Source organism: Pavona decussata, unplaced genomic scaffold (genome assembly GCF_977016875.1).
Source record: "Pavona decussata unplaced genomic scaffold, jaPavDecu1.1 SCAFFOLD_59, whole genome shotgun sequence".
NCBI classification, from domain to species: domain Eukaryota; kingdom Metazoa; phylum Cnidaria; class Anthozoa; order Scleractinia; family Agariciidae; genus Pavona; species Pavona decussata.
Genome location: NW_028145481.1, coordinates 2,403,754 through 2,429,191, shown reverse-complemented (window position 1 = coordinate 2,429,191; position 25,438 = coordinate 2,403,754). Strand labels below are relative to the sequence as shown.

Genomic DNA, 25,438 nt, shown 5'->3' with positions numbered 1-25,438 from the left:
AATTTTGCGAACTTCCGAACTTTACCCGAAAATAGTAGTACCAGGCTATCCAGGACGGCCTAAACAAAAATGGCGCTCGATGAAGTTGTTCGGTGGAGTTCTGTTGTTGGTGAATATGGGGTTTTGTTGACTGAGATGGGGTTCATGGAGGACCTCTGCACACCTATAAAGTCTTATCCAAGAATAAAGGTGTGTGATGCTGTTAATGTTTCCTCTTTTCAGCGCTGTATGACTGTCGAGTGAATTTTAAGTCAGCTGATCTGCGAAGTTCAAGGTTTAGCAAGCTATTTGTAAAATAATAAAGGTGGAAATGAAGCAAAGGCTTTTAATATATAATGTTTCAGGGATGTTTTCATACGATCAAGTGCGTGCATGTTGATACTCAACCAGTCAACCTCAGCATTTTGTGGTCGGGGCCGGGGATATATGCACACCCACCCCATGTCTGTACAGAAACGCTCCAATTTATTTACAGTCATTTTCAGCAGTGCTCATACCCCACCCCTGGGCTGACCCCCAGCCATTAAGATTTTTTCAAAACAAACTGGCAAATGCCGCATGAGCTGTTCAAATGTCCTGCGATACAGCTAAAAAAGAAAATTGATTTCTTTGTTCCTGGGCTTAATTACCTTCAAAATAATATTCTAATGAAAGTTATTCAGTCAATACTACCTCTCAAATAAGTCTCAATGGCCATTGACTAATGCATTTATAAGAGTTATTAATCAGCTCATTTTACCAGTCTTCAGAGCATGGTAAGTGCATGTGTGAGTTTTCAGAAAATGCCAATGCACCCATAAGATCTCATTGAGTTCTGCCATACTCTACAGGCTTTCCATTTTGGACCATTTAACAAGTTTTGTCTGCACTACTGTTTCTTGAATGTGTTCTAACTTTTTATAGCAATGTGTGGTTCCAGATAATATCCATATCACCCCCCACCTCCCTGGGGGAATTTCCAGTTGAGCTTTATATTTTCCCTTTAAAATTTTGGCTTTTTGAGATTCCATCCCACTTACGATTTCCAATTTATTATCACCTTCATTGGGGTGGGTATGGATATTTTCTGGAACCTGTACCATGCAACCCTTGTTCACAGGATCAAACCTGTAGCTGGAATCTATCTGAATAGGATAGAAGAGAATAAAAATATAGAATATAATAGAATAGAATTCATAACAAAGGAATGTAGTAAATGAAAGTGGTTTTTCTTATGATGTCATTCGGTGTGATAGCATACTGCTGGGGGCACTTATTATTGGAATCAGGGATGGGCATTTATCAGAATTGGAATGCTTATGCAACAGGGGCACTTATAAACCAAACTGATACACAAGGGGAATGTTTATTATAAAGGAGGCATTTTTTGGAAGGAGGGTGTTAAATTGAATCATCATGGTATGTGTGACATTAAGTGAATGAAAATGAGAGTATAACTTACTTGTGCCTTTCAAAAATGTGCAAACTCAGCTTCTAAAGCCAGCTAATAATATTATTATGAAGACAACTGACTGACTGCAAAAATACAGAAACCAACAAAGTGGATCATAATCCACCAATCGCAAAGCCTGAATGTGACCTTTTGAACCCGTGAGCCAAACATCTTAGTTTTCTAAGAGGTGTACTGAGCTTATTGACAGTGGTGGAAAAATGCAATGGTTGGTTTTAAATCTTGAACTTCAGAGTTCACATGTTATTGAAAGGTGCAGTAATCATGATAGTTTGTTGTCCTCTGTAGATGAAATCCTTGTGTGTACATTATACCGCAGCCAGGGAAGACTTTTTAGCACCATTTTGATAATAGACATTCCCTGGGGTAGTGATGGTCTTTGTACATGTTTTTGTTCAGTACACTTGCATGACAGCTTCCAAGAAATATGTGGCCATGGGTTCCAGCACTGGAGGTCTTTATGTGTTTGACAGGCAGACTCTGAAACATTCCAGGTTTATAAGCAACAAGGTATGGCTGTGCTGATGTCTGTGTGTTTTTACAATGCCTAAAGTTACATTCTATGTCATTTTGATACACAATCATCTTTTTTATTAATATGCTGATTTTTATAAAAAATTATAATAATAATAATATAATAATAATTATTAATAATAATAATGATAATAATAATAATAAATATAATAATATATATAATTAGTCAGGAGGCTTCTCTCACCATGGTGGTTTTCAGGGAGGTCCTGAAATAAATTAATAATTATAATAATTATAATTTAAAAATTTTAACAATTATCATTAATTAAAATATTTGACACATTAAAGAGTACTCAAAATCCAAAAGTCTAAAAGTTCAATAAAATAATAAAATAGAATAGAATAACACTTAAGATTAAAAATGCATCTGTTTTAAAATTGTCAATTGACCTGGGCTGTTTAACATCAATAATAATAATATTATCAGTTAATACATTATCAACCAGACAGGTGATGAGAACAAAGAAAATCATGAACTCTAGAGGTGATATTGTTTGATGTAACAGCAAATTCTGTGAACTAACTTTAAAAAGAAACATATTGCAGTCAGTCAGGAGAATTTATTGTAACATTCAGATAATGGGAGTGAAAGGGTAAAATATTAATATTGAAAATACTATCTATTAAAAAGTAAGTAGATTTAATTTTAATTCATGTAAAATTGTTATCTTGCAGGATGGTCCCATTCATGCAGTTTGCTTTGCTCAACGCCGCAGTCTTTTAGCTGTGGCAACAAGGTAAATTTTGTTCTTGACTCAAGTGACATTATTTTATACACAAAAATTTCATCGCAGTGACTGAAATTTATAGTATAATAGATATTTAACTAAAGGTATCTTCATATAGAAAAATTCATGAATGTAAAATGAATTTATCATTTCATAAATTTCATTAACTATTTTATTTGAAGGGATGTGAGTATTACTCCTTATGGCAATGCCCAAATTTGATGTAAGGTGGTTACATCCCAAACCCTCCAATCTCTGTGCTGGGTTTACTGCTTACCTAATCAATAGTTTATTAATATATTTTTATTAGCCTTGGAATTGTGCTAGTGTGGGAAGTTAGCTCAAGACACAGAGAGAAACCAAAGGTAAGATACTACAGTCATTTGTTTTAAAACTAAAATTTATAACATTAATAAGCAGCTGATTCCGTGCCTTAATTTTTTCCTTCAATCTCTCCATTAAAAACTTTGGAAGACACATGTAGTTGACAATCTCTTAGTATCTTGTGGTAATGAGCAATTATTCTTCTTGGATCTTTATTTTGAAAATAAATTCTAAATGATCTTGAATGATCTTATAGGATCTTGCTACGTGCCTCACGTGAAAAATTTTAATGTTACATGTCTATTATTTCCTTTGTTATAGCTTATTCGGCGTTCAGAAGAACACAAAAATACCACTGTTAGTGCCCTGTGGTGGGATGACGACGAGGGGCGTGTTTTTGCTGGTGACATGAAGGGTGTGGTCAGTGTTATACAAGTTCCACAAACAAACAAGGTATTTATATTTACACAATTATTTCTTTTCTTTTCTTTTTTGTAAACCAAAGTTAAATAATTATTAATTAAATAATAATATTGCTTCTTGTTTATTTGATCACAAGTCTGGTTTACATTTATTTATTGATCTTTTTGATTTGTTGTTTAGAATACTTCATTACCAGAAACTACAGTATCAGTCACATATATATTTAAGTAAAGCATTTACTTAATTGTATTGAATGAATTATTTTTCAGCTTCCTCACTCTGTAAACAAAGGCTTACCTCTGCTTCATAGTACTGGCATTGTAGCCAAGGCGCACACTGCTATTGTCCAGTTAGACTGTGTTAGTGATAAACTTCTTGTATCAACTATGACCAAGTGTGCTGTTGTGGATCTTAAAAGGTTTGTTTTTTTTTCTCAGTAGTCTTGTCACAGGGATTACTGGGAAACAGCCTTACATAATTTTTGATGCATTCATTTATTTATCATAATAAGCAAAGGTGTCCCATCGCACAAATACAAGTGTAGTGCAGCTGTCAAGTAAAAAAATAGTAGGCACGAGTTACATGACTTGTGTAGGTGAAATAAAAAGTGGGCAGCCAGGGCTGATTTGAAGGCTGCAACAGTTTCCAATTCAATTTATTCAGTAGGAAGAGCATTCCAGTCTTTAAAAGTTCTGCTGAAGAAACTATATTTATAGGTGACAAGTTTACATGAACATGACATTAACAAATCAAATGGTAGTTTTAATTTAATCTATGGTTTATACTCTTAAAAACCATAAAATGATCAAAACTCAAGTGGAACCACAAGCCTCAGGTGAGTGGTTTCACTGCCAAGTTTTGAGCATTTTTATGGCTTTATTTTATGGTCTACCCATACAAAATTACTGCTGATTTGTTTTTTACAATAACACGGAAAAATTATATAATACATTTACATATTGATGTGAGCTAGGAAGAGCAAGGTTAAGAGGGTGTTGGATTAAATAAAGGGAAGTACACACGTGCTCTTTATTTAGGCCAAGGTACACACTGAAAGGTCATTTGTTTGAAAGTTCATAATTTTTTCACTTCAATTTTCCTTTTTCTGGTCTACTTTTCTTTCTAATTTGTTGCTTATTGTTTTCCAATGTTACAGAAGTTTTGTCATTTCACTGCATTAATAGTTATTCTTGTTTATTTTTAGTTTGGATTGTGTGCCTGTTGGCGTAAAGTTGAGGTGTGTGATGTTATTAGTTTTAATTTCAAATGTCTTCAGTGAGGCTACTCCATGTACAGTAGCTCTTTTTATCTTATGTGTACAGGAAACTAGAGTGTGATCATTCAAGATAATGTTATTATAATTTATCAAACTCTTTATATTGGCATGTGACGCTGCTGTGCTTTGAATGTGTATAACTATATAGTTTACACGTATAGCCAGGGTGATAAGTGACAGACATTGAGCTTATGTTGCAGGGATGGTTTATATGGAAGTTGTTTTTTCAAAGAGAACATGTCAGATAGCCCAGCCATTTATTCAGCCCGTCCTGGATCAAGATTGTGGGAGGTGAGTACACTGATTAGCTTGCTCAGGAAAATATGACTTGTACAATGTAATAGTGACAAAACATCCTGGCTAACCTTATTATTATCCTTGTTATTATCCATTACTATTATCCTTGTATTTGTCAGATAAATAGGTGTATCAAAACAGATTCTCTTTAAGTGTTCTTGGTTTAAATAACATTTGGATATTTTATGTCTAACTTGTCCACAGGTACACTGTACCACTGAAATTTGTTGGGGCGGGGTTATAAAACAGGGAAGGTGTGTTGGTCGTCATAACTCAGTACACGACAACCAATAAAAGTTGTTATTACTGACAGTTATAACTATTGTCATCCCTTATTTACACCTTATATACATTAGTATTATTATATCTTAACCCCTTCTGCCTTTTACTCCTTCCCATACCACCCCACCCATTTACATTGTCCTCTGTTTATTACAGGCCAGTATTGATGGCCAAGTCATGTCGACTCAGCAGTATAAGAAGCTGTTAGGAACTGCTCCAGTCACAATACTGGGATGCGGGTGAGTTACATCTTAGCTGTTTATGAGTTTATGACTTGCTATTTTAAAGAAACCTGCGCGAGCAAAGCGTTCCTCTCTTGATGGGTACATTGAGTTGATTCAAAGATGAGGTTTTTGACTTACTTGCGAGTTGGACAAAACATTATGAGCCAAAGAAAGGCTAGTCAGAGGAAATAAAGTGGCTAAAATTCCTTTGTTCTTCTGTTTGGTGCAGATGTACAATATTGTACAATTTCGGGCATTGTGATATAGACCCTATTTAGTTCTTTGATTTTCATGTTTCAGCTAAAACCTGTAAGAGTTATCATGACTTTTAAATTAAGCCAAATAAAGCGTGAATGAACATTTTTTAATTTTCATTTCTAAAGCTGTATAATTAAACTGGAATAACATTCGATCAAACATTATGTGAGCATCTTCTTTGAACTGTTACAAAACTTCTCTGACTTTGACTTTTAGATTACTTCAGCTGAGTTGTGAACATTGTTATGCAGTACATATTTTGATTGGTTCCTTTGTTGCATTGTGAATGATTTTCATTTTTTTAAACTTTTTCATTGCATTATAAACAATTTTTTTAATTTTTTTAGTACAAGTATTGTCTTAAAGTTTTGATATTGGAGAGTAATCTTAGTATCAAATGGGAATTTTGTTTCCGCCAATTTTTTATTCTCCAGTTATGTAAGGACTGTAGACTGTATTATATTACATGACAAAGTATTATTTAACTTAAACTCAGTGTGCAAAAATCACAGAGAGATTTAAGACTCGACGTTTCGGAGTTATCTTGACTCCATTATCAAGAGAAAAAATCAGTTTGTGAACGCGGATATTTAAATAGGCTAGAGCTGAAAATTAACATATTAATAGATGGTTAAACAAATACTTTAGCCCGACTTGAATCAGTTTGCACGTTCAGTTCTGGTTTCAGTTTGCGTATGAATAGCATCTCGAAACGTCGAGCCTTAAATCTCTCTGTAATTTTTGCATGTCTTTGCTTCAGCAAATCCCTTTTAATTAAAAACTCAGTGTGACCTATAATATTATTTGCATGCTAGCTTGTTAGTATGTCTCTTTGCAGGCGCACTGCTATCCAGCCTGTAGCAGAGGGGGATTTTCCTCCACAATCTGTCAATTTTGCCAAGTTATTGCTTGTCAGGTATTTAATATGTTATTAAAAATATATTAATTTTTCAATGTGTTTTGATTAATATATTATTTATTTAATTTTATTTATTTTATATACATGTATATTTTTAATGTTTTTGTTAACAATTGCTACTTTGTTGTGTTATAGGCATTTAATAAATATATGTAATTAATAAATTGCTTGGCTTTACTCCTATACCTGCAAGTTAATGTAAGTTATTCACAAATATGTATCAGTGAAGTAATAACTATTGCAGCAATAACTGTATAATTATATACAGTAGTATTGACTTATTTTGTTAAATCTGTTTTGATAGGGAACGGTTCTTAGTGACATGGCATGGAACATCACTGTACATTATGGATCCTATCTTGGGACAGTTGGTGGCCTGGTACAGCTTAGACTCGGGTAAAAAAAATTGGAAAACTCTTACATCTCTTATTGATTGGTTTTCTTTCATATTTTTAAGTACTGTGAGTGCCTCAGGAGGTCAGATATCATTAGTGTATTACAAGTACGTCTAAGTTCCTGTTACTGTTATGGTGTAAGGTTGCTGATCCTGGCTCACTGGGGCTGGTGCACATTTGGATTTCCGTTGCTTGAAGCAGCTACGAGCACGAGCATGCTTTCTCCCGTCTCGGTATTGTGGGATGTTAGTGCATCACAGAGTTCCCTCCACCCAACAGGAATTTGATGTTTCCTTTGCTGATGCCCATTTTAAAATAAACATTTAACTGTAGAGAGATGAAATTATGTGATAAAAACGAAAATCTTGCCCATAAACAAACCAGCGGACAAAACATTGGAGCAATACTTCCTAAAGGAATGCAAGGCCGCATGCAAAAATTCTGGTGAATCTGAGCTAAAGCAATCTGAAAAGTCGCTTAGGTCGGTCACGCTCTTAGCCCTTCAATTACAGTTCACCATCAGTTCACCAAGTCAGTTTTAAATTTGTTTTCTCAGAGGTCCTGGATGTCTGCTGTGTTGGGAAGGAGCTGTATGTATATGATGCTGAAGGCTGTGTGAAATGGTTTGGTCTTCTCTCTGTCAAGGAGTGTGTGGCAAAACTGCATGAAATGGGAGAAGCCAAGCAATGTCGAACAGTGAGTAAATTCGTCAACAAGACAGACATGACATCTTTCTTGCTCAGTTTTATAAGTCTCACTTCAAACTGTTACATAGTTACATGTATGCTGTTAGCTAAGTTGTAGTTTTGTTGAAATTTGATTGTAGGTGCTGTTGGACTGCAGACAATACATTATTCCTGGCTCAGCAAGAGATCTGGTTCCTGTTTCTTTGGTTGCAAATCTTAGAGAAGGTTTATGTGAAGAGAATGATGCCGATGATCAGGTAACTGAAATGATAATTTATTAACAGCACCACAGGAAAGCTGTACTTGGTATCTTATCTCAGACTCAAGCGTTAGAAACACCTGCACAAACAACACCACAGGAAGGTACAGCTCAACAGCTTTCAAAAATTGAAAGCTGTTGAATGTTCACACTTCAGCATTTCATCAGCTGATTAAAAAAGTAGTACCACCATACACTAACCGAGGAAAGTATTGCTCAGTAGCTTTCATTTGAATGGTCACACTTTAGGACTTCGCTGACAGAATCAAAAGGAATGGAGTATTTTTGGCGAACTTCGAGGTTTTTTATATTGCAGTGAAACACTGTGGCGAGTGTTTGATATAACTTCTCAAAAAAAAAAGAAAAAACTGATTTTGAAGGAGAAATTAAGGATGCAAAAACGAAGAGTTTTTCATCAGATATCCAAACACGTCACGGTGCATGATTTCCTTTGTCTTCGGCTTTTAAATTACTAATGAGTTTGAGAAGTAGAGTTCTAATTTCTTTCACTCCCAGGAAGTTATTCTAGGACTTGAAGAGCTTGAAGGTGATATGGAGCCAGCAACAGAAGCGAGTGACAATCTACCAAGTTTCCATGAAAACCTCAGCATGACTGACAGCCCTGACACGCTGAGCATGTGCAGTGATGCCTTCACTGATGAACTGGACATAAGTGTATCATCGTCGGGCGTAAGAGATATGGGGGATCACCATGGCGATGAAAGTCTGCCTAAGAAGCTTAAGAAACAGTGGAGTGGAGATATTTCTTTTGAGGGCATGTTGATGTCGGCTGCCGCAGCAGCTAAGAAATTTACAGCCGAGCGTCAAAAGGGAATAAGCAAACTGAAGAGATCACAGTCTGCTGACGGCCCAAGAACTGGCAGATCTGCCGACAGCACTGAAGATCAACACCAGGAAATTACTGGGTCTCAGATTAGAAGCAGCTCTGATGCCGAAGCAGGACAACCTGCTGAAGGAGTGGATGCTGTCCAAGAAGCAATCATGGAAGAGCAAAGTCCAGTTTTGGGGAAGAAAACTCTTGAACATAGTCCGTGTCACTCTGACGACAGTGAATCGAGGCAGTCTGGGAATGAAGGTGGAACTGTTGAAGAGGAAGCGTCAGAGAAGTGAGTACAAATAATATCAGTTGTTTTATGGTGACTTGAAATGAAAGCTTGAAATAAAGGAATTAATGGGACATTTTCACATGCATTGTGAAAGAATGCATTGTTTATTCCAAAGGCATTTCGTCCCTTATATACTGAAATGACTGCTGAGAAATGCCATTGTGATAAAGCACGAGTTAACCTAAAAAATCCTAAACAAAGTACATGTTTTCAAGGAGTTACTTGTAGCACGATTCAAGCTCGAGCCCGAGTCAAGTTGGAGTCACGAGCCAAGTTCGAGTCAGGGTCCAACTTTTATTTTTAGAGTTTACTCGTAACACGAGTCAAGCTCGAGCCCGAGTCAAGTTGGAGTCACGAGCCAAGTTCGAGTCAGGGTCCAACTTTTATTTTTAGAGTTTACTCGTAACACGAGTCAAGCTCGAGCCCGAGTCAAGTTGGAGTCACGAGCCAAGTTCGAGTCAGGGTCCAACTTTTATTTTTAGAGTTTACTCGTAACACGAGTCAAGCTCGAGCCCGAGTCAAGTTCGAGTCACGAGCCAGGTTCGAGTCAGGGTCCAACTTTTCTTTTTTCTCTTTCTTCTTCTTGTTTTTATTCTTCTTCTCCTCCTCCTCTTATATAATGATGTGCTTGTTGTAAACGGAAAAAAAATTAACTTTCGGGTTTGCAACATTTTTCGTTTTAATATCGATCGTTAGAGCCATTTAACCGCTTTGATTCACTGCTGCTGTGGAAAGATATACGACAACCGTTAGTGTTCATAAATTTCCTAGAAAGATTAAGGGATATAGACCTGTAGTTGCATACATCTGAAACAGAGATCCCATTTCCACGACCGAGAAAACGGACGGTGATGAAGTATTACCTGCCTGACTCAAGCGCCATGTTGTTGCATCCACAGGACGCCCAGGATAACATAGAATAGAATCTGTATCCTTCGCGGCCAAAATGCAGAAGGCAATGGGAATTTTTAAATTTCCCAACACGTGGGTTTCACAAGGCATAGTGACTGAAGCTTTAGTTACCAACAACATTGGACAAAATCTTTCAGGAAAATTATAGATGGCGAGAATGAATGAGGACTTGGGTTAATTTGTTACCAACAATGAATTCTCGCGATCGTGTTGACGATAATGCTTCGAACATCAGTTGGCACATCATTATGAGAGCAAGAATCACAATCACAGCCTTTGATCAAGACAAAAATGAAGCAAAGGGTAGAAGAAGACAGAAGAAACGGAAACCTGACTCGAACTTGACTCGTGCTAGGAGCAAACTCAGATTTGATACCCCTATCCAAAACTTTTAGAACAAATAACGATAATTGCAGTTGTAGAAATTACAATTGTTTTTGGATCCATGTTAATTTTCCTGTAAAATAAATACCTCTTACTAACCGAGTTCGAGGTCCGTAAATCAACGGGAAAAAACGAGGATCTGTAACTTACAGTAAGGACCGAGAAAACGAGGTTAGTGAGATATTTATTTGTATCTCTGAGGTTAATCGGGCGCGCGGGAAAGGAAACTTTCAAATTTAGCGTGTAGTACAGTGAAATACGACCCGCAAAATTGACCAATCACACCGCGCGAACTAACGGAGAGATATAATAATATGGGGTGAACATTTTCTTGACTGTATGTTTTCGCACTTGTTTTCAGAAAGGAAAAGTTAATTTTGAAAGACAAAAGGAAAAGAAAGAAAAAAGTGGTGACTGTTGGTAGGTAGAGTCTGATTTAAACCTTTAACACTTCCTATCTTCATGACCACTGTTACAGTTATACTTGCCAGTATATGAAGTCAAACCAAGTTACGATAGGAACTACAGTCGAACCTGTATTAGGCGGTCACCCTCGGGAAATGGCTAAGTGACCGCTTAATACAGGTTGCACAGAATACACGTCAAACACAAGGGTCATTTTAAACCTAAAATCATTCGAGGAAGCAGTTGAAGACACTGAATTTGTAACTAAATTTATACCCGGTCCTGCTCTTGGAATGTGGTGTAGGGATCCTTTGGTTTTGGTATACTCCGTTTCTCTGACATTTCATTTTGATTTCTTTTCTTCTAGAGCACAAAGAGTAGAAGAAACTCTGTACTATTTTTCCAGCATAATGCTCAATTCTTTTCCCTCACTAATATACTCAAAATTATGCCAGCATAATGTGGAGAGCGCTACAAACGGGTACCGGGGACATACTGCTGTGGGTAACCATATGACGGACCAGCATCCCATCCAGGGCAAGGGAGAAACAAAACTCTTAGTTGCTCTATGCTACAGAAACCGGCTAAGCTCCGACCCGTAGTTTGTCTGACAATCACCTTTATAATGATGAAAAATAGCGGAAAAAGTCTCGCCATGTTTTGATGTCATCGTGGCATCATTCGCAAACTTTAAAAATAACAGTCGATAAACTGAATGAATAAAATTAAGGACCTTACAATGGAAAATGAGGACATCGAAACTCGGCACAACTTTGTCGCTATTTTTCATAATCAATCTTGTCTCAAAATTCAGTAATCACCTTTAGTTAGGCATTTTATTAAATCTTAGAATAACTTCAGCAAGTTTCTTATGCTATATCTAAAGCAGAAAGGATTGCCAGCCAGCCGTATGGATTGGAGAACTGTATCAGACCTGATTTTTCATTATTTTTCGTTTTCAGATATTGACTCACCTCAAGTCAAACAAGGTAATAATGTTTTTTCTTACACCTTACATGCTTCGTAGTGCCAGTGGTTTCATTCTTATATATTGTTAAATCCATGCTGTTTCTTATCACTAATCTGGTGTGAATTTACAGAAGACTTTCTGGGTGCTACCACGCTATACGGGAGAAGCTCGTCTTTTCTCGGGACAAGTTCGCCAACTGACGACACAGAGGTGAGATTTGGGAGCTTTAGCAACGACGACGGCGACGGCAACGACAGCGTCAAAAAAGCAATAGGCTTAATAACCAAAATAACAACATCTGCACGTGCATTACACTTTTTGGTACATTTCTTTGCCGTCACCGCGCGACTACAACGTGGAATTTCCCGATGCGACATTTTATTGGGGACGTAAACACACGACGAATTTTCCTTTCTCTTTCTAAACTTGGGTGCTGTCTCCAAGAATTCAACTCTAGGAAATTTCACCTACATGTGATATTTAAAGCGAGTTGGAATAATCGCGACGCACGTTTGGAAAAATGCGAACTCATTTAAATAGTGACGTTTTTGCTGCCGTCGCCATCGTCGTTGCCAAAGCTCCCCAATCACGATTGCGCGCTAGATATGAGATTTTATATTATAAGCTGAATTTTACACGCGTTTTGATTGGTTCTCACTTATGATCTGTCGGGGGACAGACGCATAGATGACGTCACCATGAACAACTTTTGTTTCTTTGCTTCTTTGCTTCTTCTTCAGTAATAGATCACATATGACGTCAAACTGTGGTAAGAACATCAGTGACACAGCCACTTATTTGTTCTTACCACATTTTGACGTCGTCTGTGATCTATTACTGAACAGACGCACGGCAACATGGAATGTATTTGTTAAATAGATAGCCAACGAGGCGCATATTATAGCCCCGAGTTGGCTATAATCATCCTGTCTCCCACCAGCACTAGCAGAAGAATTCTTTGAACTTGAAAAACGGTTCGCTAACTTTTTTTTAAGTTTTCGGATTGTCGTCTCCAATCTGCGCTAAAACAGATCATAGTTTGTTCCCTTCTTAGAAGCTGTTTCTCGCGTGCTGTTGTAGAATTATGAAGTTATTGCTGTATTTTTTCACCAAAACGCCAAAGTCCCCGTGACACTTGCCCTGCAACACACTGAATTTGAGATCTTCTTATTCATTCTTCTTGGCATCAGTTTGTGTCTCTTCCAGATTTTCTTTCTTTCTTTATTTATTTATTTGTTTATTTAAACGGGAACATTTAGTTTTGCAGAGCGCTAGTTTAAACCGAGTCCTTTATGACTACTAAAATAACACAGAATTACATAACACAAAATTACAAGAATAAACAGATACAGAAACTAACTTAGTGCTTGAAATGGCGTCTAGCCTTCTTCAAGACTGCAAGCATGCAGTCTCTTTCTTCTCCTACGTTCTGTAGCGCGCGCGATAGATCTTGCGAGCCGCAAGCAGCGAGAAACGTTTTCCTCGCACGCCCCAATCCCTCCTCGTTCACTTCTGTAAATTGTATAATTTTACCGTCACTTGGCGTGTGACCTGAGGATAAAAGTAACACTACTCACAGTCTAGCCTGCTTCTTAAACTCACTGAATTAATTCCGTTTCTTTGCCCTTACTCACTGGATCTAGGTAAGGAGTAGGCGCTTATCAGAACCTGTGAGTCCAGTCCAATCTGAACTGCCTCCTGCAATCCCTTCCATGCTATCAAAAGCCAAAGGACTGTTGAAAAAGAAGAGACTGAAATTACCTTTAGATGAAGGACATACATCTTCCATTTCTCCATCATCATCTCTCACTCCGCCAGCTGAAGAGAGAGAAGTGGACGACACAGAGGAAGAAACGCAGAAGATGAAATGCCCTCCAGAAGTTGAGGAGCTGATCCAGTGTTCAACAACGACGCGGTTTGTTGTTATGTACTTAAAGTGCAACTAACTTCAATTTTTTTCTTTTGCTAAATGAAAACTCCTAATTGACCTGATTACTTGTCCGAAAAAAGTTTGTTCGTAGCATTTTTCTTTGAATTTTTATGGCTCGTAAAAGTTTCAAATTTTCGCTTTTTGTTGGCATCACAGTAGAACTAAGACCCATTCTCCTTGCTCGGCGGTGAACCAAAAAACATTGCTTGGACTCAATGGACAAACGAGCTATTTCTTTTGTGTTTACCTCGACAACTCACTCGTTCATTTGCTGTCACTCGTAAAATAACCAAGAGAAATTTCGTGTCCTCATGTGTTATCTTCCGTAGAAAAGTAAGGGTGTTAGAGAGAAGTTAATATATTGCATAGACGTATGAAGATCTGTGATGTCATGTTCGTTCTTTCGTTACCAGGAATGAGGTGAAAAATCCAGTCGTCCTCTTCAGCATCCGAAACCTTTGCAGAACTTTTGAGGATTGGATTCCGAAACTTCACGAAGCCACGAACAGTTGCTTCGAGTTGAACACGAACAACAACGGCAGCAACACGGAGATTGGCTTGAAAAGTTTTATGAGTGGGTCGGCATTTCATGATGTCTCTTATCTGACACAGATGTGTTTCGACTGTGGTGTTTATGGGGTGGAAGGTTTGGAATCCTTAGAAGATGCTCACAGTCAGACGAAAATTACCAGCAAGACAGTTCCGGATGTTGTACTTCAAGATAGCCAGGAAATTACTGATGTTGGTGAAGACGATTCAAATGAAATTACATCCAAGACCTCTGAAACAAGTATGAACCGTGAATTTGCTAAGTGTGTCCCAGTTTCACGTGAAGGTGCAATGGGAGCTGGTGAATCAAACCAAGTTCAGTTGCCTTTAGGTAACACTGATGGATTTATACTAGACAATGATTCGTCAACTTTTCGTTTAACCAGCATAGAAGTTGAAGACGAGAGGTCAAACGAGAAGGCTTCAGACGAAGATTTCATAGAAACTACATTGACACTTGCAGTTCCTGACATCAGCAGTGACTGTACTGAACCATCGAAAGCTTCGTCGCATGTGAAGAACTCCACTGACAACAGTGTTTCCTCACATGAAGAAACGTTCAGAGATTGCTTGTCAGCACAGGATCCTACAAGTAGTTTACATTCGGCTCAAAGTTACGAGCGGGTATGCTGGCAGTGTGAAAATGAAACTGCATTCTGCAAAAGCAGTGGTATGGAGGGCACTGATGAAATCTCCACGCAGATGAAAAATGATAGCATTCGCTCCAGATTCTTGTCTTACTATTTCTTTCTTTTTGATGTCAAGCGATTAAGACGGACGCTGTTTATGAGCAAGGGAGACAGACAGAAAACGTGGAGCACATTTATGGATTGCCTTGAGGGTGAGAGCTTTTCATTTGTTCGAAGTTGGGATGTACATTAAATGTTTTGAAATATCGCGGTATGTTTAGTTCTACCAGCATTTATAGTTTATGTATAGGATCTGTCCAACTTTATGTAACCCTTTGTCCCCTAATATGAAAGAACAAATTCTCCTATCTTGTCCCCATACTTTTCTTATAAAAGTACTGTGGAGAAGTTGTTAAAATATCACGAAAATTCACCTTAGCTGATCATATCCTTGATTCTCGTGACTTCAGGGGTTGAATAAGCCATGATATTACAAGAAGATATTTGATTTTGATCACCCTTAGGCTTTTCAAAGTGTTAATCGGCAAGCAGCTGGGCATGGGGTATTTTGGTGGGTGTGGTGGTCTGAGAGTATTATAATGCGGAGGGTCTTATACTCAGTTTCTGTGAGGACCCTTATCATTGCCCTGTTGTCTAGGCCTTGTCTCCACGGATGACGTAATTGCTAAGTACATTAAGGAAGGTGATGCCCGCCGAGCACTGCACGAGCTGCATGACGGGATGGACCTGTACTCTGACACTCTGCTTTATCATTTAACTTGGTAAGTTGATGTTAAAAATTGATCCTGGTCGATTTTTAACCGCCCTTTTGCCATTGGACGTGTCAATGGTTGCCTTTCACCGCAACTGGTATCTTTCTCAAACACAGTAGTTTAAAAGCGCATAATTCATTAGGCTTGAAATCACAATAAACATTAACCTTTACATCTAATTTTTATTAAGTCGGTGAAAATCCTGCTAAGATAATAATTTAATTTGGTAACTAGAACGATACTGAATGATATGACATTATACCTGTACTTCTGAAGCAGCAACATTGTACGTTTTGTTTGCAAGTCATAACATTTGTGACTTTGGAAATTCGATTGTAGTAGTTATAATTACGTACTTTATTAAAACTACTACAGCGCACATATGGTTTTATTCTTAACCAGACTAAACATGAAGTGTAATGTTTTGTCACTGGGTTCTCTAATGTTATTCTTTAGTGATAGTTCATTAAGGACGGTGCCTGCATTTTCTACTGCGCATACGTTCTGCGCATCTTGGGATGGTCAGAGAAGCTCGGGTTTCGGGTTTCTTAACGGCGGTGCCTGCTAAAACAGAGATATGTTTGCGCGGTTTATAACTACGCGGGAAAAGCAGATTTTGACAAGAGTTATTGGAATCCGAAAACAAAGTTAGGGGTAATTAGATATTTTTCAGAGATAATTAAGTTTAAATTTAGCAAAAATGCCACACTTTGCTTCGTATTTTGCATGTAACGCTTTAAAGAATTATTGTTACTTAATTACCTCTGAAAAATGCGTGGTTACCCCAATTTTCCTTTTGGATTCCAATAGCCCATACTAAGATCTGCTTTTCCCGCACAGTCATAAGCCGCACAAAAATATTTCGGTATTAGGAGGAACCGAACAGGAAGTTCTGCAGAAGGGCTTTTTTCTTTGCACCATGCTCGTAACCACATGAAAATTTCATATTTTCTAAGAAGTCGTTGTTTTTGGAAATTATTCTGTACCAGCCTTATAGTCTGAAATATCTGCCGCCTCCTCCCCCTAACCCACAGGGGGTAGGGAGAGGAGACGGCTGACATTTTAGACTACCAGCCTTAGTGTTTTCGATGTTCTTTTTGCAGCTTGTATGAACACGACAGTCGTGAGACAATGCTAACGTGCGCTCGAATGTTCCCAGATGTACATCCATGGGAAGTGATGGAGATTTGTCGGCACAGCAAATCGCACAGTTTGGAGGCTAGTTCAGCCGATTTTGTGTTTTATGTGGAGCAACTGATGAGGTGGAGGGCTGAGGTTGGAAACACCAAGTAAGTCTTCGTTTAGTCTGTGCAAGAAGCGCTTTCTTTTCTTACTTTTTTCCTGAACGTGAGAAAAAAGTCGGCCCAACTGCCATATGGTCATTAACTCTTTAAATTAAAATTAATCTCCAATATCAACATGCATGTTCTACTTACTGTGTTCGATATATTTCTCTTATTTCTCTGGCTCTTTTGAAATTGTACCTCTCTCAATATTAAAATAGACTTAGTGTAATTATGTTGCTGTTATCATCCTTGTTTCAGTTTTGTCCTATGTCTATGCATGTTTGTTTATGTTATACGATGAATCTTATTTTTTCTTTCGTTTTCTTTTCTAAAAAAATAATAAAAAAATTATCTCTTACAAAAGCGATAACTTAACCATCTTTGTATGTTTAAGGCCAAGTATTAATTAAGAAGCAATTTTAAAAGAGGTAAACTTTTTTTGCCCTTTCTCCGTTACATTTACACTATCCATTTATTTATTTTTTGGCAATAATTATAACTGTTTTGATGTAATATGTGGAGATGAACAAAGATAAAGATATAATTCTTATTGCAACATTTTAACGGCGGTAAACCCACGGAAACACTTAGTTCGCAGGCTAGTCTTCGTTTGTAATAATTGTTAGAGATTCAGATTGACGTAGCTGATAGGGATATGAGCTTTCTCCGAACAATGGCCCCCCGATTAACGATAATTTAATACGCTATATTATTAAATAAATTGTTTCTTTATTTTTTCTTGTCTGTAGAGAGCAGACGGTTAGCAAGGTGTGTGAAGATATGGGGGTTACTAAATGGTGGTTTCACTGCTCGCTCATCGCAGACTCTGCTACGTCGAGAGAAAGAATTCACTGTCAGCACTGTGGAAAACCAAGGTGAGCTCTGCGTTACTTAACAAATCAACGGCCGTCTATTTGTTTTTTACAATAACTTCTCAACTCAATAATTCATCAAGAGAAAACAAAGAAAATCACTACTGTAACCGTGGTTTGGATATGTGTTCCTAATTACCATAAAATTTTGCAAACTTTAGCCTTGAATTTCTCCAAGAATTATTGATCATTTGAGAACCATATCAAACACTCGAAAGTGTGTTTCATCAGATATTCAAACACCTCGAAGTCGTTTTAAAAAACTCGGCTGCGCCTCGTTTTTTCAACCTATTTCTTAGTGTTTGGATATCTGATGAAACACGCCCTGTCGTATTTGACATATTACATGGAAAATGTACGAGCGGAATTGGCTTTATTTTCCGTTGAGAAAGCGCGCGCTTTACATCAGACGTTATTTTTTTTGTCTGTGTTCTTATATACAATCAGCGTGCGGGAATTTTGACAGTTTTTGTAAAACATTTGATATTAATGTACCAACCAAAATCCAGTCACTTTGACCGAAAATGCAATTTTGTTTAACAGCATTGACAAGTACTGAACATCGGTATACTAGTGAACTGACTTACTTTAAGAGTGCGTAAGACTCGTCCGAGCTATCCTATTTTATCCATATCTATGTCTTTTATAATAGACTATTTCAACATTGTGTTACCTTTCTCAGTGATACAAGTCTCATATACATTAACCAACCTGGGATCTATCGCAAAACTCATTGAACGGCAAGAATCTTTGTTATGCTTGGAAGGACTCGTGTTTAAACTGAGATCTCAACTCTTTTCAACCTTTGGTTGACATAATTTTTCGTGTCGTACGAGAGGTATGACGTTCGATATATGTTAGTTTTTACCTTCATCCTGCCTTCCCTTGAAAACAGGTACTCAGTTTGCAAGGCTGTTTCCGAATCTTGTACCAAGTAAACATTGTATCACTGTTTGTCCAATGTAGACCTGGTTCACACACTGTACAGTGGCAAAATGCTGATCATTTGCAGCAGGTCATTGATTTTCTGTGTCAAATGGATCCTAAAGAACTTGGACACTTCATGGATTTGTGTTGGAAGCATGGGTAAGAGACAACATATTACACTGTGTTTAGATCTCTGCATCTGAAATATTCATTATGCTAAGGTATTTTATTCAGTGGAACTTTAGTGTAGAGCAAATCTGTTACAGTCAATCCCCATCACGCGTGACCAGTATTATTGAAATTTGAGGGGAGTTTTGAAATTTACATGTCAATTTTGAACACCGTCAACGAGATTGCCGTTTAGAGTTCCCATAGAAATTTCCCTAGTAAATTGACGGCATAAAGCTATGAATTTTTCTTTACATTACAGCATTAAGTATTTCAAGAATAACAATTGTTTTCCAGTATTTTGAATCTTAGTCAATGCATCTTTGTCGGAAAGATTTCCAGAGAAATGTTTAACATTCCATTCAAATAGCGGACATTACAAAAAGGAATTCGAATGTTCAATTCATTGTAGGAAATACAGGTCATACCTGACGTAGACTGACTGTAACTGTTTAGAATAGTCACGCGTGAGCATTGAAGAACCTCTGACGTTCCCATTTTAAAGGGGAAGTATCATGGGTTTTTGGTATCTTTTGCTTAAAATGATGAAATAAGACCTTCAACCTGCTGCCAAATAATTCTAGAATGATGAGAAGAAAGAAATCAACTCAATTCTTGAAAGGAACAACTCGTGATCTGTTCTAGCGCATTTTGGACAGAAGAAGGCGAGAACTTGAAAAACATTAGCCTAACATTTTTCAAGTTTCAGTCCATACCAGCCTACTCTGTCTCTGGCCAGAGGCATTAATCGACAGTTTTATTGCACTGGGGTGATAATTTATAACAAACTTGACAATTATTCTTTGTTTCTGCTGACAGACACATTTTTGGGTTTTGAAATGACAGCAAATTTGCGTGATACTTCCCCTTTAAGTTTTGTTTATTATTTATTTATATATGTATATTTATTTATTCATTTATTTATTTTTTTTTTAATTTACTTTGTTTCTCTATTAAGCTACTGGTCAGGTCTGACCCGTCTCTGTGTCCGAACCAATCTTAGAAAAGAAGCTCTCAACTTGGTAGTGGCCTTGAGTGACTTAAAGCTTATTAAGGATCCTCATTCATGGGGTATGTACGCATATTTCCATTTGGCTGGCCCTTGTTAACCATTTCTTTCAAATATCATTAAATTTGCTGGATATTTAGAAGTTGGTCGCGTGCTGTCGTGAATGGTTAAAGTAAAGTTGTAAGTAACATCTGAATCACCTCTTACGATAACACAGGGCAAGGATTTGGGAGGGAGGGGTGGGAAGAAGAAAGGGTTCGAGATTTAAAGGAGCGATTTTAAAAAGGAAGACATTTCTTGTAAACCATAAGAAGCATTGACAAACCTGATTAATTGCAGTTTAGTTTAGTTTCGTTTTTCTTTCACTCTCGTGCGTAGGACCCCTTCCAAAGTCTTTAGATGAATGGAAGCATCTGTTGGAATTGTTGTTATCACGTGATCATCACGATAGCGAGTCACGTGACAGCCCTCATGAGTGCACACCGTTAGCTGCTTCTGATTGGCTGGCAGATTTGACGTGGAGTAACGTGATCAGGCTGATGCTAGAGCGGTTGGGCGCTGGACATACCGTCAACTTACTGCAGGCTCTTCCTCTTGACACACCACTTCTTACCACGGATTTCTACTACTCCTGTTTACTGGGAGCTGTGATCGAGAGAAGACAAAGGTAAATATCCAGTTGAGAATTATAACACTTAAAACTGTTAGCTGTTTCTTCGCACTAACCTCTGATTACAAAGTATGGAGAACGTTGGAAGTTTCGGACTCCATTCCGCGTGAAGTTATGAAGGTTCATCAGCGACTCGTATTTATTTAGTTGTTATTTTTGATTTTTCAGGACTTTGATTCATGAGTTGCTTAAAAAGCTGGACTCTTATCTGTGGTCGCAACGAAGTGGCGCCTTGGCTCCAAAGGTGACAACACCCCCCCCCCCCCCCCCAAAAAAAAAAAAAAAAAAAAAAAAAAAACAATCGTATATTTACGCTTTGAGAGAAACTTGATGGTATATTTTAAGCCTGGTGAATAAATGATACATGCATTTTTTTTAAGTCAATGACACAGACATATTCGGAAAAAGACAGGAGTCGAACCTAAGACCTTTTTCTACCACTGAGCTACAGGAGTCTCGTGGAGCTACAATTAGGTTTGTCCCATGAACCTAGTTTAATGGCCTACACTATAGCTCCCACGAGTCTCCTGTAGCTCAGTGGTTGAGTATCCGAACTAGTAATCGGAAGGTCTTAGGTTCGACTCCTGTTAGGAGAATTCGGAAATTCTTTTTCCGAGTATGCCTGTGTCACTCACTGAAAAACTCCATTCATTGGTTACGCTTTTTTGTTGTTGTAATTGTTTTCGTTAACGTACATGTTAAGAATTCTTGAAGCCAACTTCATTCTCTTAATATTAGATCCTATTTTCTTTCAGTTGAACAATTTTCGTAAAGAAGAGGAAATTTGTGGTCCAAAAAGCAAGGTAAGTGAACATCACTCAAATTCGTTCATTTGCGAATACCACAGTTTTTTCATGTCTTCGTCTTTAATTGAAAAGGAAATTGGAAGAAACCTGGTATAAGAGTTTTTGTGTTGACTATCTCTCTTTGAATTCAACAGGAGGATATTAAACCTCAACTGGATTCCTTGTCACAGTTTAGGAGTCTTGAGGATGGAGGTATCTTTACAGTCTTGTTATCTTTTATTTATTTATTTATTTATTTATTTATTTATTTATTTCACTTTATAGTGATTTCATCAGTGTTGACTTAGTTCATTGTTTCCTTTTCCTGTAGCTTCCAACTGGGGACAAAACATTCGGCTATCAGAGTAAGTGACCAGAAGGACAGTCCTCCTCATTTACATTATTGATTAACTCCGTTAACAAACCGTAGATAACATAGCAGAGACGTTCGTGTGCCACGTAGGATATTCCCTTTTGACGCTCTTTCTGACGCCTTTGCATCCATAATGACAATCCACTGGTCCGGTCAAAACAATAGTTTTTCAGTCTTTGGCGAGAAACAGTAGGGAGCAAAAACAGGACTTAAAAGATTACGTTCGCGTTTTCTGAATAAATTTGCGATGATTTCTATTCATTTAGTTTGTTACACGTTTTAGTAATGTGGCGAACAATCCAGGAGCTAACGTCGTTGTAGCCCGCGAACGCAAACGTATTTCCGGTTGTCGCTTCTCTCCGCCGGAGAGAAGCGACAGCCGCAAATACGTCTGCGCTCGCAGGCTAATGTCGTAGGGGCGGCTTTAAAGTTCGGAAAGAGAAAGGAAAATTAATCATCATACGTTCACGTTCCCCATAACCTTTGAATGTGGTCATTTCACGTCGTTGTTTTGCAGAGGACGGCAAAAACATGTACCTAAGTGTATAACGCACGCGCAGAGCCAGTGTTTTTCCTAATTAAAACTTTGTTTTCTGTCGTGCTCGTTGCCGTCGTCGTTGTCGCTGCTTAGGGTCCCCCACAAGCTGAGTGGCTCACGATCGTCTGTGCTCTGGTTAGCCTTTAAGCAGGGTGTCGTGTTTGGCCTCTAGCCACATCTAGATAGGCGGTGATTGTTGGTTTATTGGTTCGCTGAGAAATTTAAACCAATTGGAATCATGATACGTAAACAAAGTTGCACGTGCTAAGCGGATGCATTGCAAGCACCCCAGTTGGGGCGTTGTCTGAGAAGATTGAGAAATAAAAAAGATGCCCGGTCGAAAGTTATTAAAGAAATGGTCAAATGTTTATCGTAGATTGGAAAGTGCCAAACAGCGTGAATTCAAAGTCTAACGCGTTTAACTCTCTTCTTTTTCAAAGCGGTGAATGTTTGGTTTGCTCTTTGAAGCTGTGTGAACAAATTTCTACAAGCAATCAAGGACTGCTCATGTTTGAGTGCGGTAAGTTGAGGCCCATGCACACGAGTTCATTTTCTTTGACATTTTTCTTAATTTGCCCAACTTTTTATGACAAATGCTTTGTTGAAAAAACTGACACGCCAGTGGTAAAAGCAAATTTGCCAATTTTTTTGGATCAATTTAATTATTATCATTTTTTTTTTGTAATCTGAAATTTGCTCGTGTAGACGGGTCAACAAACAAAATTTGTCAAAGATTTGTAGAAAATTCCTCTACAGAGGTTCGTTATATCGAGGTTCCACTGTATTAATGGGGGTGTTTACACAATACCAGTACGTCTTTCAAACCTGTGCGAGTTCACCCCAGCTTGTTCTTGTGCCTCTGTCTTTATAATCAACATGACACCGATCCAAAATCTCTTGTCGGCACGAACATAACGTGCGAGTTCACCACGGATGGAGATTCACATTCCGGTACGAGAACACGTACCGGTGTCCCGTAATGCTTGTTGTCCCGTTTAAATGTAGACTATTCTGATCTTTAGGTCATGTTTTTCACAAACACTGCGTACCAGAGGCGGCGTGTGTGCTGTGTTTTCAACAAAACCTGACCAGTATTGGAGCAAGTGCACTGTGATAGTGACGTCATCGCTGGGAACGGTTGATCAAAGCACGGCTATGTTGATCCAGAATAAGCATCAACTTGGAATTCACATCTAGGACTTTTTGTCCCTCGTGTTTAATTGTTTTAATATACACCAAACTAATCGATTGCTAGCCACAATTAACCAATTTTTTCTGCGCATTAAAAAACAACAACAACAACACTCGCGCTCGAAGGGGCGGGCCCGGTTTTTCGAAAGCCGATTAGCGCTAATCCACGATTAAAAGTTAACGGAGGTTTTCATCTCGCTGGTTTAAAATTGTTTTGAAAGCTAATGGTAAATGCAAACGAAGTCAAAAGAGAGAAACGAGAGACAAAAATATTTTGGAAAAATCTTTACTGATTGGTAGACTAGTTAAACTCGATTTAAGGTTCACGTTAATCCATGATTAGCTTAATCGAGCTATAAACAACTGGACCCAGGACATAACCGGGAGGTGAATTGCAGGAAGAGATCCGGGTTTTGGAATCAGAGCACCCGGTAACCCTATCTACTGGATTGGTCTTTACTAACAGGGTTTACACCTCGCTTCCCAAAGTCGAGCAGAGTATATATTCGATTCTTTTCTGATGTCAGATTCACGAAGACTATGCAAGTTAAGATGTATCCTGTGTATGTTTCTTGACAAAAATCCGTTGTTTAATACTCCAACGATAGTCTATTATTAAGAAACAATAGATAGCTTTTATGGGTAGATAACCTTTATTTTCACTCGATAAAATTTTAAAGCTTAAAGCTTGTGGGGTCAGGTATAAAAAAAGTGGGGAGATTAAGAAGCTACTACGGCGACAGCAACGAGAACGCCACAAACGATAGGATAAAATGAGAAAAACAAAGGCCCTGCACGTGCGTTTTACGTGTAAATTACGGTACATTTCTTCGCCGTGCTCGGCCAAACAACAACGTAACATAACCAAATTGAAGGTTTTGTGGAGAACGTGACCACATGACAGTAATTTTTTTATTCTCTGTCTCAACTTGAATGCCTTTCCCACATGTTCTGGCACTGGATAGTTCGTCCACATTGTACAAGTTGAACGAATTGGAATAATTGCAAAGTAGTACAACTAACGCGAACTCATGTTTTCGAGCGACGTTTTCGTTGCCGTCGTGGTTTCTTAAAGTCTCTATTAATAATACAATAATAGGATACTAACTTCTCAACCCAGAATCTAGCCACTGAAACTTAAATTGTATAAGACGCGACGGAGATGTGAATGAGGCCTCAACTTAAGGGAGCGAGAAATGTTTTAAACTGGTGAAACCAGAAAACAAATAAAAATAAATAAAAAAACGCCTTCGCATAATAGCGCTTGGCTGGCAACCTCATTCCCAGGGTCCTCTCCTACTCGGCCCCCGTGGCCCGAGTAGGAGAGGACCCTGGGAACGAGGTTGCATGGCTGGCAGGCAGTTAAAAATAGGTACGCATCGCGTACATGTGGGGTAGTGCTGTGCTTACATGCCTGATGACATAGTGGGTAGAGCACTATACAGTGCACTACTCACAAAACTGTGCAGTGTTTTGTTACTCGAGATAAAGAATTTGGGTAAATTTAAGCCATTGCGAGAATAAAGGAGACAGAATTTTGCAGTGGGTAAATTAATTATCCAAAAAAAATAATAAATAAACACATCAAGAAAAAATCCGTCAAAGTATATAAAGGAGGGGACAAAGTCCGCCAATTAGTAATTTTTTTAAGATACGTTTTTACAGAAAAATTCAAATGCTTTTTCGTACGTATTTACTTTTAATTTTTTTTTCAGCATTTGAAAATAGGAAAAAAGAAAGTAAAGGAAATATAGTTGTAACGAACACTTTAACGAAGAGGTTAACAAAATAGGAGTAATTTACGACAAATTGTTTATATTTTGAAATCAATTTAGATTATAAAATGTCTATTAAAAATAATGTGATACGAAACGTCCATGAAAAT

General features: G+C 37.9%; 1 protein-coding gene across 1 annotated transcript; it reads left to right on the top strand.

The window, feature by feature from the left end:
- The first annotated feature begins 36 nt into the window (after positions 1-36).
- On the top strand, positions 37-25,425 carry LOC146479421 (BLOC-2 complex member HPS5-like). The gene is made up of 31 exons (XM_085111063.1): positions 37-189; positions 1,850-1,960; positions 2,660-2,721; positions 3,023-3,077; positions 3,358-3,489; positions 3,729-3,877; positions 4,664-4,696; positions 4,936-5,026; positions 5,471-5,553; positions 6,635-6,712; positions 7,020-7,111; positions 7,667-7,806; positions 7,937-8,053; positions 8,572-9,182; positions 10,840-10,898; positions 11,846-11,872; positions 11,984-12,063; positions 13,497-13,768; positions 14,197-15,173; positions 15,620-15,743; positions 16,838-17,023; positions 17,770-17,895; positions 18,859-18,978; positions 19,946-20,058; positions 20,375-20,663; positions 20,835-20,910; positions 21,422-21,469; positions 21,607-21,664; positions 21,783-21,816; positions 22,803-22,882; positions 23,385-25,425. The coding sequence occupies exons 1-31, from the start codon at positions 70-72 to the stop codon at positions 23,474-23,476; spliced, it is 4,635 nt and encodes a 1,544-aa protein (XP_084967189.1). The 5' UTR covers positions 37-69; the 3' UTR covers positions 23,477-25,425.
- Positions 25,426-25,438: the final 13 nt, after the last annotated feature.